Raw genomic sequence first — 18,996 nt, 5'->3', positions numbered from 1 at the left:
GTAACTTTTGCCAATAAATTATTTGTTCGTATTACCTTCTTAGAGAATGTTTTATTGTCTAAATCATTTTATCTTTTCCTGTCTCTAAAGACTTTATTTTTAAGTGACCTCCACACCCAGCGTGGGGCTTGAAGACCTGACCCTGAGATGAAGAGTCACACACTCCACCTCCTGAGCCAGCCAGGCGCCCCCTCACTCATTTTAAAAGATTCTTCATTGATAACAAATCCCTATACATTTCTTATCTAGAAGTCTGACACAATACCATGACATTTGCCTTTTTAAGCACTTTGTTAAAAAAAAAAAAAAAATGTCCTGTCTTTGAAAGAAGGCATTTAGGAGATCCGGAGCTGTATTTTTAGTGGGTACCAAACACACCAAGTACTCCTCAGGCTGAATTTTTAATTTTACCTCTGTTTTTTAGAATTGCCAATCTAAAGTCAGCCAGGGTCACTTTTTGGACTCGTAACTGATGACCTTGGAGGAACAGGGTTTTCATGAGGCCACGGGTGCAGCATGGTCTCATTCGGTGACACTTCTTCAGGGAAGATCCCTATCCTCCCCACTCTAGGGTAGAGACACAGAGCTCACACAGTTGAATTTCATGATGTGAGTGACGCCTGAATGATTGTTTTCATACCACATATTTCCTGTAAGGATTTGGCACATTTTTCTGTTCTGTCAGATAATAGAATTGGAGTATTTCAACGACATCTTTAGATGTGTTGTTTTTCGATATCTTTAGACATGTCGTTTCTCTGTATTCTTGGCCGTGGCCAAAATTGAAAAGCACACAAACAGGAAGTAGCTGACAGGTCATACTCATATTCTTATGTTGACTCCATATTCGAAAATGCAAAACTTATCCCATATACTAATAACCTTCGTTGTGAATGAAAGTCACGTAGCCACAGAGAAGGGATATCCTGTACCCCACCTCCTGCTGACTGTTGTATAGATGTTTGCTTGTCAGTGGGTCTTGCCTCCTATCCAGGTAGTTAGCAGCATTTGGGATAGTGCTGTGAGAACCAGCACTGTCCCAGATGTGGGGCGGCTGGAAGTGTTGAATAGTGGAAACACTGTAGATCCTGATTTTAAAAATCTTTGCCAATGAAATGTTACCATGATTATTCAAGATGGTGAATACATTTATAAACATCTTTGATTGCATTCATTTAATTCCCCCCCCCCTTTTTTTGGGATAATTCGTTTGCTTTGTTGTTGTGTTGTGTTGCATTGGTGGTTTATGAAAACCTTAAAGGAATTTTTTTAATAAATTAATTTTTATTGGTATTCAATTTACCAACATACAGAATAACACCCAGTGCTCATCCCGTCAAGTGTCCCCCTCAGTGCCCGTCACCCATTCACCCCCACCCCCCGCCCTCCTCCCCTTCCACCACCCCTAGTTCATTTCCCAGAGTTAGGAGTCTTTATGTTCTGTGTCCTTAAAGGAATTTTGAAGACAGTGAATAATTTGACTTTTATAAATAGGTGACCGGCCATTTCACAGAGGACTTCTCACTGAATTCTGCAATTGCTCAGTTGATGGGACTCAGCAGTAACCTCTTGGTAAGTGGCCCTCCTGCCCTCATTTGCTGGTCGCAGAGGAGGGCAGGTGGCTGCCAACCACATTGTTAGGTGGCCTACAGGGGATCCTGGGTTGTGGACAGAGGGTAGCACCATGGTGTCACCTCCTTGGTGTGGCTCTGTTATCTTAAAGAAGCATTTTTTCCATAGTCACAACCTAGTTTTATAGCTAGAAGATTCTTTTTTTTTTTTTTTTTTTAAGATTTTATGTATTCTTGAGAGACACAGAGAGAGGCAAGGACACAGACAGAAGGAGACACAGGCTCCCCATGGGAAGCCCGATTCAAGATTCGATCCCAGGACCCTGGGGGCATGACCTGAGCCAAAAGCGGATGCTCAACCACTGAGCTGCCCAGGTGTTCCTAGCTGGAAGGTTCTTAAAAGTTGCTCTAAACCCTGCTCCCTCTCTCCCCTCCCCCACTCCCATATCTTGCAGATGAGGACAGTGACACCCAGCAAGGTTAGATGACATGTCTGGATGATTAGTGACAAACCAGTACCAGACTCAAGCCCCCTTCTCTTCCGGCTCTGCTCTTTTCTTCATGCTTCCACTGCCTGCTTTCCCGATTGATCTGATACTCCCTCGGCATCCTTAATATTTTACGCTCATTTAACCTGGACAGATCAGATTTGTGCTCACTAAAAACAAAAGCCAGCGTTTTTAGCATAGACTCATCTTGCTACATATGACTAGAATGTTTCTTGCCAGGGGAAGCATCTGTCAACAAATGGAGCTTTAGAACAGTGGTTAGCTGTTTGGACAACACACAACAAAAAGCACATTAAACTATTAACAAATGCCTTTTTTTTTTTTAATTTTATTTACTAGAGAGAATGAGAACACAAGCAGAGAGAGGGGCAGAAGGAGAGGGAAAAGCACACTGCCCACTGAGCAGGAAGCCCAACATGGGGCTCCATCCCAGGACTATGGGATCATGACCTGAGCCAAAGGCAGAGGCTTAACCAACTGAGCCACCCAGGCGCCCCAACAAATGGCTTTTATAATGAAGCTCTCTCCAGACTTTAAGAAAGTGGAAGAAATTTACAGGCCTGACTACGTGAAACTTAGTATTTTTAGTATATTAAAACATGACATATTAAAAAGCATGTAAAAACTGGGGAAAATAGTTTATAACAAATATGTCAGACTTGAGCCTTAATATCCGTAACATATTAAGAGCTCTTTACATATGAATATGAAAATACCTAACCTAAAAATAGTGAGAGGATGTGAGAAGACAATAACCCACAGAAAATGGAATAGAAATAATCTGTAAACTTGGTAGAAAAAATATATCTGCCTTGCTAGTTATCATGATGAACGCAAATTAAAAATACAATGCTATTTTTTTTTAACCTATCAAATTTGTAGAGACTTTCTAACATAAAGTCTGTCCTATGACAAAGGCAGTGAGAGAGTATCACACAGCAGCTGTGGCCGTGGTTGATGTAACCTTGCCAAGAGGAACTTCAGCTTTGAGGTTGGTAGCCCTACTACAATTATTTAGGTCCTTTGGCTCAGGATACCCATTGGCAAGTGACTCATAATCACAGACATGTAATACCCCAACTGTCCTCAGATGGGGAAGTCGTAAAATGACTTGTCATATCAATAAGAAGGAAATGTGCCACCACCGCTCACATCATACCTTCCAGGAATCCTTACTCTCAGAAACTGTTCACGATATAACATCAAGTAAAGGCACACAATACGGAAGTGCCTGCATGACAAAAATTCCAGTCAAGCAAAAGGGTATGTGGACAGTTGTGTATACTCACATATTTTTGCCTTTTTGCAGACCAGGATAAAAATACATCTGTTTTTTTTCCTAGGTGATACAGTTATGTGTAATTGTATATTTCCCAAATTTTCTTTATTGAGAGTGTGTTATTTTTTTTAATCAGGAAAAAAATGGCTAATATTATAGAAAAATGAAATTTCTTCTCCCCAACAGCTACTTCTGGCAAATTCTCTCTGTACCGTCTTCCGTGGAATTATATTTAAATCTCTTAGGCAGTTTTGCAAAGATCATATATGCATGCTTTTTTAAAAAAGTGTTTAATATATTTAGACTCCCTTTACCTAGCAAAATACATTATGTGGGCTACCTACTTTTTTTTTTTAAGATTTATTTATTTATTTATTCATAGAGACACAGAGAGAGAGAGAGAGAGAGGCAGAGACACAGGCAGAGGGAGAAGCAGGCACCACACAGGGAGCCCGACGTGGGACTCGATCTAGGGTCTCCAGGATCACACCCCAGGCTGCAGGCGGCGCTAAACCGCTGCGCCACCGGGGCTGCCCCCCCCCGCTACCTACTTTTAATTTTAACAAACACATCAAGGAGTCTACTTCTGCCTATGTCTCTGCCTCTCTCTGTGTTTCTCATGAATAAATAAAAATGAATAAGATCTAAAAAAAAAAATCATAAAATTAGACCAAAACTGTTTTTGCCACAGAGTGACAAAACATAGACTGAGTTAACAAACGTAGACTGAGCTGCCACCATCACTTTAGGCTGGTTTTTACCATGACTTTCCCAGGGTGCCTTGAGAACTGCCAGCCTCTGGGAAACTCAGGACAGTTGTTTTCCTCCAACCACCTTAGCCTGGCCTGCCTCCCTCTGGACTGTCCTTGGTCTACACTCGCCAGTTTACACCCTGCTTTGCTGACCACCCTCCCTCCCCACCTGCACCCCGTGGAATCCTCACCCTCAACTCATTTGTCACTTTTCCCCCTCGATCCTCTGTAAACTCCTTGAGGGCAGAGACTTCCCCAAAGTCTAGTATAGAGTAGGTGCCCCATAAATTAAATGGGTGTGGCTGCATTATCTGACCAGCTGCACTGCAGGAGGAAACCAGGTCTTTACTGTAATCGGCAAAGCTGTTTAATAGAAGGAGGACCCCCGAGGTCCCTGAGCGGGCAGGAGGGCCCCTGCACTGGACGTTCCACATTGCAGAACCTGTGGGCAAGTCTGTTTGTGTGTCTCACTGGCCCTGCAATGCACGGGAAACCTCGCAGAGCGGTTAGTGGTTTAAGTCTGGTGGAAGACAAAGCTGGATTCTCATGGGGGCTGCGTCACTTGGCTAACCAGGTACCTGGGAGCAGGTTACTCTCCTTTCATGGTCTGTAGCTGCTTCATCCGTCAAGTGGGGTAAGAACACCACCCTGTAAGGGTAGTTGTGGGAACCAAATGAGCCTCAGACTGAGGGCCTAGTATGTGCTCAGTTAAGAGTCGTGTATGTGGTGTTGCTGCTGCTGCATTCCTTTGAATACTCTGATTGAAAGGGGCAAGTTCTTTGTCCAGAGCAAACACAGATGGTAAGGAGGGTTTCGGCCTACCCGCTTGTGTCTCTGCACTTCAGATACATAAATGGCCTTTCTTAGGCAGGCTTATTTTGTTCGTCTCAATTTTTTTAAAGATTTTATTGATTTATTTGAGAGGGACAGCACACATGAACAGAGTGGAGGGACAGAGAGAGAGGGAGAAGCGGGCTCCCCACTGAGCAGGGAGCCTGACACAGGGCTCAACCCCAGGACCCTGAGATCATGACCTGAGCTGAAGCTTGACGCTTAACCAACTAAGCCACCCAGGTGCTCCGGTCATCTCAGTATACTTACACCATTCTTTTCTCTTCCTCAGCAAGCTTCTCAGAGAGTGGTTCTCCACAGCCCTGAGTTTGAGGACGCGCTGTGTGCCCTGGTGGTGATGGCTGCCCCAATGGCCCCTCACATCACCTCGGAGCTCTGGGCAGGTAGGTGGGGTGTCCTCATCTGAGCAGGATGTGCTCAAGCCTCTCGTGGAACACAACTTGGGGCTCAAGTGTCCTCAGGCGTGGGGTCCAGTGTTTGGCATCTCTACCCGGGACCTCTGTCTTACGGTCACAATGGTGGGCTTTCTGCATGGTCACCCCTGCCGAAGGGGAAAGCACTTCTCCACTTTGGCACACGTGTCCAGACTGGGCATTCTTTCTCCTAACTCAGCCTCCTGCTCTCCATATACCGCGACCTCAGGTTATCTTTTTAAGGTGGAAACTCAGGTTTAATCCCACTTGACAGATGGAGAAAAGGGCTCCTGGATCACACTGCAGATCTAAAACTCACATGAACTGGGATTTGGTCACTCCAGCAGACCGTCATTCCTAAACTGGGCACTGAAGCAAGTCCCACTGCCTGAGGCTTTTGTGAGCGAAATATGGAAGCTTCCCCCTCACCTGCCCCCTTAGAGGTCCCAGTTCTGGAGCCAGGAGAGTGCTTGGAGAGTGGGCTTTTGATTGGTTGGTTGGTTGATTGATTGATTTGACAGAGAGAGAAAGTGAGAGAGCATGAGTGGGGGGGAAGGGCAGAGGGAGAGGGAGAAGCAGGCTTCTGCTGAGCAGGGAGCCTGACCGGGGCTCAATCCCAGGACCCTGAGATCATGACCTGAGCCAAGGGCAGATGCCTAACCTGCTGAGCCACCCAGGCGCCCCGTGACTGGAGAGTTTTAAACCAGCTCTTAGGCAATTCTGATCCACAGGCAGGCAGGGGATTGTGTCTCTCTACTGTTAAGACCTGACTTTCAGAGGAAGCCCAAGGCAGGACTTCATGTACTTTTTCTGTCTTAGGGTAGCCTCTTGAGAGCATTTTTCAGGGCCAATTGGTCATTCTAAAAGACTATCACTAGGAATACTTGTATCCTCTCCTTTTAAGAAATATTGAAATGTTCTTTACCCTGAACTGCCTTCAATAGTTCATTCTTTTCCTTTTTGTCATCTCTATTTTTTGTGAATTTTAACATGGAACTACTTTTTCAGATGGTGTGAGGTTTAAAGTGTCTTCCCATTTCCTATCTTTGGACACCTAGACTATTTCAAACTATATGTTATTGTTCTAAAAGTTGAATAGCAGAGTACCTGGGTGGCTCAGTTGTCAAGTGTCTGTCTTCGGCTCAGGGCATGATCCCAGGGTCGTGGGATCGAGTCCTACATCGGGCTCCCCCAAGGAGCCTGTTTCTCCCTCTGCCTATGTCTCTCTCTCTCTCTCTCTCTCTCTATGTGTGTGTGTGTGTCTCTCATGAATAAATAAATAAAATCCTTAAAAAAAAAAAAAAGGTGGGAGTTGAATAGCTAATTTTTTGTTCACATGCACAATCCTGAGAACACATGCCTAAATGTAATGCTTGTTCAGAAGAGATGCAAAATAGTAAGGCTTTTGATGCATATCCTCAAATCATGCTTCCAAAAAATTCTCTGGATCATGAGTGAATATCAACAAACAAGAGCATCCATCACGATTCCAGGTGTTCTGCAAGTTCTTTGCAATCACTTAGTGATAAACTTACCCCGCATGCTGGAATAACCTAACCTGGGCACACTCCTTCCCTTTGAAATCCTGAGGGATATGCTCATGCCTTTGCTGCCATGAAGATGAACATCAGAGCCACACATCTTATGGGACCAGAGCAGGTGAATAAATCTTAGGGGAGAACAGTTCCCTGGGCCTGGGCCTCAGTGTCAGAGGCCTAGCGTGGCCTGTCAGGACCGACTCAAGACAATCAGAATGTGGAACAATAGTTTGGGCCATCTGTGGTTTTACGTGGAGCTCCAATTGGTTTCCTAAGAGTTTGCAAAAAAAAAAAAAAAAAAAAATTCATCTGTGAGTATTTCCAGTTTAAAAATAAGATACACTTATAAACATTTTAGATTTTGTGTGTGTGTGTGTGTTTTTGTTTTTTTTTTTACTTGTAAACGTATTTAATCACTGCATTAATTGCCCACAGGCATGACTTTGGTAACTGTTCCGGTGACATATCTAGCATTGGCTCCCATAATCCACCACGGACAGTTCTGTGCATAGATATGAGTTTCCACTTCAGATGATCCCCTTGAAGTGGAAAAGATAGGAATGTTTTTAAGGCTCTTGATCTATGTTGCCAGACTATTTTCCTGAAAATATCCCCGTTTCCACTCGAGGATCTGTTTTTGAAGTGTATGTTCTGTTTCACTAATTTAATTATTGGTTTTTTCAACATAGTTTAACATCTGTGGGCTAGCCTCCCTTCATTTTTTTTTTTCATCATTATTTGAGTTCTTCTCACCTGTTTATTCTTCTCAGTAGAACTCTGGTATAATTTTGTGCTTAAAATCCTTGAGATTTTGAAATGTGGTTAAACCTAGAATTAATTTGGGAAGGCTTTACATCTTTACCCCTTCCAGACTTCCATGTGGTCTGGTCTGTCTCTCCTTTTTTTTTTTTTTTTTTTTTTTAAGATTTTATTTTGGGGACGCCTAGGTGGCACAGTTGATTAAGTGTCCGACTCTTGGTTTGAGTTTAGGCTGTGATCTCAGGGTCATGAAATCAAGCCCCATACCAGGCTCCTCAGTCAGTGCCGAGTCTGCTTGAGAGTCTCTCTCCCTCTGCCCCTGCTGGTCATGCTCCTCTCCCTCCCCTCTAAAATAAATCTTTTTTTTTTTTTTAATTTTATTTTTAAGTAATGTCTAGGCCAGCCCGGGTGGCTCAACAGTTTAGTGCTTCTTCAGCCAAGGGCATGATCCTGGAGTCCTGGGATCGAGTCCCAAGTCAGGCTCCCAGCATGGAGCCTGCTTCTCTACCTCTGCCTGTGTCTCTGCCTCTCTCTCTCTCTCTGTGTCTCTCATGAATAAATAAATAAAATCTTAAAAAAAAAAAAGTACTGTGCACTCAATGTGGGGCTCAGACTCACAACCCCAAGATCAGAAGTCATATGCTCCCCCAACTCAGCCAGGCACCCCACCTCTCTCTTTATTCAAGACTTCCCTTACACTGAGTCAAGTTTTATAGTTTTCTTCATGTGAGTCCTAACATTTCTTAAGATTATTCCCAAGTATTTTTTGTTATGTTTTATTTTTATTTTTTTTCAAAGATATTATTTATTTATTTATTCATGAGAGACACAGAGAGAGAGACAGGCAGAGGGAGAAGCAGGCTCCATGCAGGGAGCCAGACGCGGGACTCCATCCCGGTCTCCAGGATCACACCCTGGGCTGAAGGTGGCACTAAACCGCTGAGCCACCTGGGCTGCCCGTTATGTTTTATTTTTGCCCTTGTAACTAGAATCTTTTCTCTTTATACATTTTGAATGGTGATGGCTGGCATGTAATTTTTAAAATTTTTTGCATACTTATTCTCTTATCCCAATTCCCTCTCTCTCATACTTTGTATAAGGGGTAAGATCCTCTTAGATTTGGTAGCATTCTGTGATCAGCACATAAAGGATAAGTGTTCTCTTTCTAACAGTTATGGTTTGGAGTCTGTGTACGTACTGTATTTTACTTCTCAGAAAACCCTACAGGATATTGGAGATGCTGGTCCACATCGTCTTGTCTCACTTCCAGATTGAAGGGGAACTAACATTTCCCTGTTGGGTTGGATGTTGGCTATTGGTTTAGAATAGATATTCCCTATAATGTTGTTTAGGGTTTTTTAAAGAATTTTTGAGAGAGAGGGAGAGAGAGAGAGAGAGAGAGAGAGAGGGAGGGAGGAGGGGCAGGAGGAGAGGGAGAGTGAATCTTGAGCAGATTCCCCACTGAGCATGGAGCCCAACGCAGGGATTGATGTCATGACCCTGAGTTCATGACCTGAGCCGAAATCAAGAATCAGACACTTAACGGATTGAGCCTTCTAGGCAACCCAAAATCCATTATGATGCTAAGGAAGCAGCTTTCTGTCCTTGTTTTCCAGAACTCATATTAGGAGTGGGAGCTATGTTTTATTTAACATCCATATTCTTCAGTTGTTGAGGTATTTGTATCATTTGCTTTTAATCTCCCTCATTGCCCTGTTGATGACATCTCTGCCCAGTTAATTGACTGCCTAACATCAAGTTCTCCTAGCATAGGTTCACCTTGACCATGGTGTTGTGGATTTTCAGGATGCCATTGAATTCTATCTGTGAGTGTTTTCTCTAGGATTTGGCAATTATTTTCCTATGGAAGACCAGGATGAGTCTTTCTCAGGATGAGTGGTCAGGTTTGGAAATGAGGATTTCACTGACTCCCCTGAGTGAATTGCATTGGGTTCCTCTGCCTCTTGTGGTGCTTGTTCTAAAGACTAGAGAGAATGAGATACTCACTCTTTGCTGCATAGACAGAATGCCCTAAAGGGAGGTTGGTCTCAGGCCCTCCATGCTCATGCTGTATTATATTTTGCAGCCTTTTATTCTCTCCTTGGGAAGGAAACGTGGCTCTTTGATCTACCATTGGCAACCACGATAAGTTTTTTAAATGGCACACTGTTCATTCTTTCCTAGTCTTCCTCTGCTCTAAAACAAAACCAAGCTAGTTTGTAATAAACTTACTCTCATCCTAGAATATGCACATCTCCTCCTTTTATCTTCCTTCTTTGTCCCACATTATCTATCTCCCTCATTTCATTTCGCCCACGAAGGACTAGTGTCAGTGCGATTTGAAGAAACTCCTCCCTCACATGGCCCTTCATTTGTGCTGCAGGAGAGCGGAGAGGATCTACTCTACCCAGGGCCCTGTCCCTACCTGCCCAGTCTTAGGACACGAATATACAGCATGGTGTGGCCCTGCCCGTCTATCCCTCAGCTGTGTGACAGGATCCTCAACAGGACACATGCCAAAGCATTAGGAAAGAAACCAGCCCCTTCCAAACCTTGCCCCATGATTTGTCCTACCACACACAGCTTTTGTGAGCTGCAGCATGATGAGTAGGTAGAGATGGAACCTTAGTTTTGCTACAGAGTTTCATTCAGTTGGGTTTATTGAGCACGTATTATGTACAGGCTCTGTTTAGGGCATTTGCATGAAAACTGGGGAGGGTGGTCTAGATAACATTTTCACTCAGGCTTTCAAAATTCATATCAATTGATTTTTTTATCTTGAATTCAGGGAAGTAATGGGGAGCCTTTGTCTCCTGGCTCCCCACACATGTACATTTGACACCCTCTGAATGAGCCACTGGGTCCGTTAACAGTCATGTGAGGAGTCCCACACACCTGGTGTGGCACCCTGTTCTTTACATCACAGGTGCGGGTCAGGTGCCCTCAGGAGAGAGTGGAGACATGACCATCCCAGAGCTGAAGAGGGCCATTGTGGCAAGGTATGGGGAGTGCTTTGCAGACGGCAGCACTGTATTGCGAGGAGCATCATTATTGCCATCCCACACTGTCGGTCCTTCTCCCTCCAGGCTTTGATACACATTTCATTTGTTCTAGAAAATTTGGCTTTCATGTAACTTCTGGTTTCATTCCTGCATCTTCGACAGATAAGTCAGAATGGTTGTAAAGGGAATATGGTGAGGATGGAATGTTCAGAAATGGCCATTTTCTGGAGTTCCCTAGAGAAGCACATTTTTCCCAGGAGAGAGCCTCCCTCCAAAGAGCAGCAGAATTGGGATCTGTCTTCTAGGGGAGATTCGGAGCCCTGGGAGCAAAATGGCCATTACTGCTGCGGATAAAAAGGAAACATTTCAGAGAAGCTCTAGTAGTCCCGAACCAACCCTTTAAAGGGTCAGCGGAGACCTTCCAGTAAGAAACAGAACCAGTGTCTTGCCAGTTGGCAAACTGTAACAGGATGAGGAAATCTTTTTTCCTTCCTGAAGTTTGGGATCTGAGCTCAAGACACCATGTCTGAATTCACACAGCTAACTTTTGTGTACCATAATAGAGTATTGTGCTCCCCAGCTGAGAATGTTAGCTGCTTGCTTAGGGAAATTTTGTGTATTTGGAGTCACGGATACTGTTTCCACACAAAAGACACAAGGTTTCTTTTGTTGGTGGACAGCGAAAGCAGAAAATCACCCTACAGGGAGCTTCTCCATGGTACTCTGGTTGGAGGTATAATTTCATCATCTTCAGAAGTGACCTTTCTTTAAAAAAAAAAAAATTATTTATTTATTCATGAGAGACACAGAAAGAGGCAGAGACATAGGCAGAGAGAGAAGCAGGCTCCATGCAGGGAGCCCGACATGGGACTTGATCCCAGAACTCTAGGACCCCGGGATCATGACCTGAGCTGAAGCAGACGCTCAACCACTGAGCCACTCAGGCGTTCCTCCAATTTTCTTTCTAAACCCACAAGTCTTGAATATTGAGATTCTGGCCCTGGAACATAGTAGACCATGAGAAAGGAAGGAATTTATTTCTCTTTGGAGAAGTCTTTAACACACACACACACACACACACACACACACACACACACACACACACCTGACCAGATGCAACCATTCATTCATCCTGCTGGTGTCTGAGGCGCCTGCATCACTCAGGAGAGCAGGATGAAGTGGCTACAGGATGCAGTCACAGGCCAGGCCTATTTCCATGTCCCACAAGCTCTGCTGTTCAAGAGTGCCCTCACTTCTCTGTAAGAAGCCGGGCTGCAACATCGGACTAGTTAATCTGTTGCTTGGACTTAACTAGTTATCAGATTCTTTGAAAAGAGAAATATTTACAGAATATGACTAATTTGGGGGAAAATGAAGTTTTGATTTATTTGTTTAAACTCTGCTGTCAGATGATTGTTCTTCTGCCACCAAAATGCCAGTAGTAAACAAACCCATCGATAGGAAAGTATTTTGTTTTGCTGTGTAGCTCTGTCATTGGGCCCATGGAGCGCGTAACTGGACTTCCCAAGACAAATGGTACCAGCGTTCTCTTAAAAAGATGCCTTAATCCATTCCTCGAGGGTGGACCTTAGTTGAGATGATAGCAGACCGTACTCCCCTCCGGCAGCTGGCCTTCTGCCCTGAGTTGCACGTTAATCAGATTAGCCTGTATTCTCTTCAGTGGATTTTGATAATGGCTTCCAGATTCATTCGCGTTAGGGAAGCCTTTTAGAATCTTCACGTGTCATCGTCGAAATTGAAACACTGAGTTGTTCTGCTGATGGTTTTGGAGATACTTCCATCTTTTTAAGGGTTTGCTTCTGTCTAATTCTGGCAGGACCTCACCAAAAGATCGGGCCTCGTACCAACGTCAGACACGATGTTGCCGTGTTGTGCGTTCTGTATTTAAAGTATTGTGTTTTGCTTTGGAAACACCTACTCACTTTGCTCTAGCCATGCAACATGAACACAGATTACACTGATTCTACTTGTTACGAAATTGGAGAAAGTATTTAATAAAACCTGTTAATTTTTATACTGACAATAAAAATGTTTCTACAGAAAAAAAAAAAAAAAAAGAAGCCGGGCTGCAGGGGACACCTGGGTGGCTCAGTGGTTGAGCATCTGCCTTTGGCACAGGGCATGATCCTGGGGTCCAGGGATCGAGTCCTGCATTGGGCTCCCTGTAGGGGAGTCTGCTTCTCCCTCTACCTGTATCTTTGTGTCTCTAATGAATAAACAAATAAAATCTTAAAAAGAAAGAAAAGGAGGGAGGGAAGAAAGCAAGCAGACCAGCTTCAGAAGAAAAGGCTTAGAGCCAACTGCGCAAAGTAACTCCCCCTCCAGTGCACCTCTCTAGGCTTCTTTTTTTTTAAATTTTTATTTATTCATAAGAGACACAGAGAAAGAGGTAGAGACACAGGCAGAGGGAGAAGCAGGCTCCATGCAGGGAGTCCGATGTGGAACTCAATCCTGGGTCTCCAGGATCACACCCTGGGCGGAAGGCGGCACTAAACCACTGAGCCACCAGGGCTGCCCTCTCTCTGGGCTTCTTAAAGCAAAGCAAAACCTCAATTTTTAATTGAAAAGTCACATCTGTGCACATACTGTGAAACATTCAACTGTCGAAGAAGGGTGTGTCCTAAGCCCCATAGCACCCTTGTCCCTCTGTTGCTCTGGGAACACCTGCTCCGTATTGGCTCTTCAATCTGACACTAGGACTCCACGCATGGAGGATGTGAGACATGCATCTGTTTCTATGCAAATGTTGGCAGGCTGTACAAACGCTTTTCTCTCTGTGTGTGTGTGAGACCAGTTCTGTGTCAACACTTACGGACGTACCCTTTCTGTTTTACTGGCCGTGGTGTGTGCCATCCTGAGAATGTCCTATGAGTCATCCAGTAGTGGGCATTTGGGTGATTGTTCTGCTACTTTTTGTGCTGCTTACCCAAAATACAAGTTACTTAAAATGTGGTGGTAAGATCTCTGTTTCTACTTTTCTGGCCACTCTTATGGCTGTGTAGCAATTTCTGTCCGTGTTCTTGCCTCAGGCTTTGCCTCGTGCGAGCTCCAGGTGTCCCGTCACCACCATAATTGTGAGGTCACAGCAAGGGAACCCCGTGCCCCCACTTGCGCATCCAGAGGTAACTCGTTATCCTGAAGGATCAGGCTGCTGCCACAAATCCATTTTTCTTCGTAAAATGAAAGTGTCTGCAAAATATTGTAGCTTAGAGTTTTGCTATATACATATGTATCCCTTAATTTCAACAAAATTACAAACATACAAATCACGTAGGGGTGTGTGTGTGTGATCATTGTACAGGAAAAGAAGTTCTCACTGATGACCTGGTGGCATTTTACATATGAATATGGGTGCGGAGTCAGTGTTGTTATTTCAAAATAATGTCAGTGGAATTCTTTCTGTGGATAAAGGCTCAAATGAAGCGGCATCACATTCTATCCATTTTCTTGGAATCGCCAGAGCCAGATGAAGCTCAGTTGGCTTCAGAGGCCATTGGAGTCCCCAAGTCCACCCTTGTGTGTGAGTGCACAAGCTGAGGTCGGGGTGGAAGCAGGCCTGATGGTGGCCACCAGAGAGACTGCTGTCCCCAGACACCGCAAGTGCACCACCACCCATTCCCAGGTGCCATGGTGGCCGCGGTGACCTCACCAGCTCTCAGAGCATGAGAGGAGGCTTGAGTTGGTTGTTTCGGTCGTTTCGAAGGAAGGTGAGCCACAACAGCTCTCCCAGAGGAGGAGCAGGAAGGGGGTGGGCCGTGGGGGACAGCCGGCCCTGTGTGATGGCCTTGTATGCCAGGGCTCTGACACTTCCCAGCCTGTGTTCAGATTTTCTCCAGGTGTTACCCAAGGGTCTGCTCTCGACCTGGCCTGTGTCTCGTAAAGAAACCATTGTATTTGCTATATGCAAACATTAGGTATTTTTACTTCCCTAAAGAGGAGGGAGACAAATACACTGCGTAGAACCCACAGCCATTGAGTTTTTTGTTCCTCGCCGCCAAGCGGGATGGCTCCACTCCCATCTATATGGAAACTCTGGCGGGGACCCAGGCTGCTATAAATAAGCATCCTGATTGCTCCAGGAAGGCTGAGCTTCCTCATTTTTTTTTTCCAGTGGAATTTGCAACAGCTTCTGCCTAGAACATTTGTGTCCAAGGCCCTTTTCATCTCCCAGGCATCCTGTACAAGTACCACGCAGAAGTTCTGGATCCTTCCCACTGCAGCTGGATCACAGGATGAGCCATCCTGGGCCAGCCTGCTAAAATAAAGAAGTGATTATCTCCCTTCTGTGACCTCTGTCTTGTATTTAGATATGAGTCTTAATAGTACCCCTTCTGAGTAACAAGCAGGAAGCTCCTTTGGGACCCTGCCAGAAGGCACATCTGTTAGAAATGGAGTAGGTTCATCAGCAAGTGCTGGAAGCCCAGGGCTTAGGGGCAGCTGGGCCCCAGGAATACATCTTTGACACCACTTGATGCACAGACTCTGATGGGCTTTCTCTTCCCTCAGGCTGACGAGCAGCACAGGGTTATGCCAAGAGAGCCAAAGAGTAAAAACCTATAATGTGCAACACATAAATCTGTGATGGTCACGCAAGAAACAAGACAAAAGTTGAGGAACACCTGAGTGGCTCAGTGGTTGAGTGTCTGCCTTAGGTTCAGGTCGTGATCCTCGGGTCCTGGGATCGAATCCTGCATCAGGCTCCCTACAGGGAGCCTGCTTCTCCCGCTGCCTATGTCCCTGACTCTGTCTCTGTCTCTCATGAATAAATAAATTAAATCTTGGGAAAAAAAAAAAAAAAAGACTGAAGTCGACAGCGTGGAATGGGTCTGGTGTCCTCAGAGTGGGCCGTAGCCCTGAGGCCTGTCTGAGCACTGGCTATAACAGTCTGCAAACGAGATACGCAGCTTGAGCTGAGAACTTAGACCAACTGTGTCTCCGAGCACACAAGTTAGGCTGACCAAGTTCTTGGTAGCAAGACTTTCAAAAAACCAGTGTGTGGATCCACATTCCAACCTCTGCTCCAGCACATGGCAGATGGGCACTTTGAGTAGCTTCAGGTAATAGCTTTGGATGATCCTGAGACAATCCCCCTATGGTATTTTATAAAAGAAAAATCACAAACCAATGGGGAAGGTTTACTCTCTGAATTAGGTTTGGGCAACCATGTTGTGCTCCTTTGCTTCACACACAAGATGAAGTACAGCTGGATTCAAAAATTAAATGGGAGGGCAGCCCAGGTGGCTCAGCGGTTTAGCGCTGCTTTCGGCTCCGGGTGTGATCCTGGAGACCTGGGATCGAGTCCCACGTCGGGCTCCCTGCATGGAGCCTGCTTCTCCCTCTGCCTGTGTCTCTGCCTCTCTCTCTGTCTCTCATAAATAAGTAAAATCTTTTTTAAAAAAAATTAAATGGGAAACAAAATGCAACCTTAAAAAAGAAACCAGAAGAAAAATCTTGAACTGACCCCACAGTGTGGGAAAAGTTGATTCTGAAATATCCTTTCAAATTACTGAAGTAATAAATGTTTTTTGTAGAGAATCTATAAAGCATTAAAAGAATCACCGATGCTTCCACCTCCCAGATAGAATCACCGCTGTTATTCTGCTTTATTCTTCTGACCTTTTATCTGTTCATATAAATATTTAGTAAAACCAGGATCATGCTATATGTGCTATTGTAGATCATCCCTTTCCATGAAATGAAACATTGTCTTAAAATAATGAAATGAAGGGAATACAAAGCTACTATATAGTATGATCCTGGGGGTAGCGGTTTGGTTTGGTGGGTTGGTTAATATACTATTCATTACATACATTACTGTTCTTCAAAATCAGAAGTTTAGGGGTACCTGGGTGGCTCAGTTGGCTAAGCATCCAACCTGATTTCAGCTCAGGGTCATGGGATCCAGTGCCATGTGGAGTCTGCATGAGACTCTCTCCCTTTCCTTCTATCCTTCCCTCTGTTCTGTGTGTCTCTCTCTCAAAATAAATTAAATCTTTAAAGAAAACCAGAAGTTTAAAAAATGCTATGCAGGTGAACATGACTTTCTACTTTATAGTTTGACCTTTTCAAATTTTCTGCAAGGAACATACCTTACTTTTGCCATCAAGGAAAATAAAATGTTATTAGCCACAGCCCAGCATTCCAGGCACTGGCGTTGGTAGGATTCACTCCCTCTGTCTTGCAGCTGGCCTCAGACCACCTGTGAGGCTTGGGCCCATTCCTTCAAATGCATCTCCTGGGCTCAAGGAAGAGGTGTGCAAGGGCCAACCCACCTCCACCACCCTTGGAAAAGTCATTCACGGGGTGAGGGCCGTGCAGCTGTGATGGCTCTGCCCAAGCAGGGGGCATACTGCCTCATTCACTGCCAGCCCCTGTGCCAGGCCCACCAGGAGGGTGGATGTGGAGGATGAGGATGTGGAGGCAATGGCAATGTAGCCACACTGGTAATACCCCGAGCTCTGTTTTCTGATGTGTGTGTTTCTTGCATGTTTGAGGGCATCTCTTGTGCTCATGAGATCGGCAGAGGCTCTGAAGTCGAAGCTTTTCCCATGAGCAGCCCTTGGCTGAAGTCCTTATAGAGCACTGTGGGTGCTGAGCACGGCTGCCTCTACTGGGGGGCTTCAGCAAGGAGCCCTCTAGGACACAAGCCTTCTGGGGCTTTCATTCCACACTGCTGGCTCGCATTTGACCCAGCCTGAGCCAAGTCAGCACTCCCAATTCAGTCATTGGCAGGAGCCCCTCTCAAAAAGTGTAGTGTGAAGGCTGAGATCCCTTTGCAAAGGTCGAGAAGGAACACCCTGCTGTTCTCGGCATGTTGGCTCCAGTGATCATGAGTAAAAGGACTGGGTCAGAGGCCTTTACAGACCACAAGTATTCACAGGCAAGAAAGGAAGCGAGCACAGCTCATTATTTTGGGTTCTGCACTCAGGAGCACAAAGGCATTCCTTCATCAACAGAAGTGCAGAGACCAAGGAAAATCAGCAGCCTTGTTTTTCCAAACACACACTTTAAAACAACATGCCCATGCATCTTTGCAGCTCTGGGTACGGTTTAAAAAAGGGAACAGGGGGGCACCTGGGTGACTCAGTGGTTGAGCAGCTGCCTTGGCTCAAGTAATGATCCTGGGGGCCTGGCATGAAGTCCCACATCAGGCTCCCCACAGGAAGCCTGCTTCTTCCTCTGCCTATGAATAAATAAATAAAATATTTTAAAAAAAAATGTTGCTCTTATAGGTTTAAAAAATGGGGAGGGGGTGCTACCTATAACCCAGGATGATAAGCGAGGCCAAAGTAAGTGGGGGGGGGGGGGGCTGGGAGGCTGTGTAAAACCAAGGTGTGGCCTCCTCAGGCAGCTCCAAACCAGACTGTGTTGGGGCAAAGGCTATTTACCCTGCTCCCATGACCCTCTGTGCCTTGGTGTTGCAGGCCTGGCACAGGTGCCTGGGAAGCTGTGTGCCCACTACGCCTGGGACGCTGGTGTGCTGCTTCAGGCGTGGCCTACCGTGGACCCGAAGTTCCTTCAGCAGCCTGACGTGGTGGAGATGGCTGTCCTGGTGAGTGTCTCCCACAGCCCCAGAGCCGGGGGCGGACCTGACCAGGGACAGGTCCCAGTCCCGCTGCAGCCCGCAAACACTCTGGGGTTGAGAGGTGTCCCGTCAGGCCTTTCTAGCCCACCCAGCCTGACTCAGCCTGACCGTCCCTGCCTGTCTTACCTTTGCACACTTCAGCTTTGAGGTCACCACATACCAAAAGCTTGTGAGCAGAAAGCGCTGGAGGCCCTCCAGGGATTAGAAGGGCCTGCATTACAGGTTCTCATCTGGCCTTGCTCTCCCCCTGTGTTCCCATCTCCTCTAGCTTCTGCTTCATTCAGTGGCTCTTGGTTCGTTCAGGGAGGAGGGTGATGGTGAGCAGGTTGGCGGACCAGGAACACTTCCTTGAAAAATCTATTTCAGAAAGGCTACATAACATTTCTTTCTTTCTTTCTCTTTCTTTCTTTTTGGTTAATTACATCATTGTAGATACATAAAACTAGTTTTTTATTGCAACCTTTTATAGAGCAAATAACAGTTTATCCTTTATGTAATCCTTGAATATCTAATGTGTTTACTCTGAAACACATCATACAGAAAATTGATGCTGATGTGGCTGAAGAGGGAAAGAGGAATAGGGAGACCTCTTAGCACGTCTCTGCACCACACACGGAGCCAGGCCATTCACATCCAAAATGTAATTAAACTCTTATCACTCAGGAAAGTAGGCATTTCCATTCTCATTGTTTTCACTTGAGAAATCAGGCTCAGA

At 45.3% G+C, this 18,996-nt stretch overlaps 1 protein-coding gene across 4 annotated transcripts in view; it reads left to right on the top strand.

Annotated features, from left to right (window-relative positions):
• LARS2 (leucyl-tRNA synthetase 2, mitochondrial) overlaps window positions 1–18,996 on the top strand; it is a 156,033-nt gene that overhangs the window by 131,549 nt on the left and 5,488 nt on the right. For all 4 annotated transcript variants that reach the window (XM_055343793.1, XM_055343795.1, XM_055343794.1 and 1 more), the window contains 3 exons: window positions 1,495–1,572; window positions 5,235–5,346; window positions 18,121–18,248. In XM_055343793.1, coding sequence (XP_055199768.1) covers window positions 1,495–1,572; window positions 5,235–5,346; window positions 18,121–18,248 — 318 coding nt within the window. The remainder of the gene's footprint in view (window positions 1–1,494; window positions 1,573–5,234; window positions 5,347–18,120; window positions 18,249–18,996) is intronic.

Source organism: Nyctereutes procyonoides, unplaced genomic scaffold (assembly GCF_905146905.1).
Source record: "Nyctereutes procyonoides isolate TBG_1078 unplaced genomic scaffold, NYPRO_anot_genome, whole genome shotgun sequence".
NCBI lineage: Eukaryota > Metazoa > Chordata > Mammalia > Carnivora > Canidae > Nyctereutes > Nyctereutes procyonoides.
This window is presented reverse-complemented; position numbering and strand designations above follow the sequence as displayed.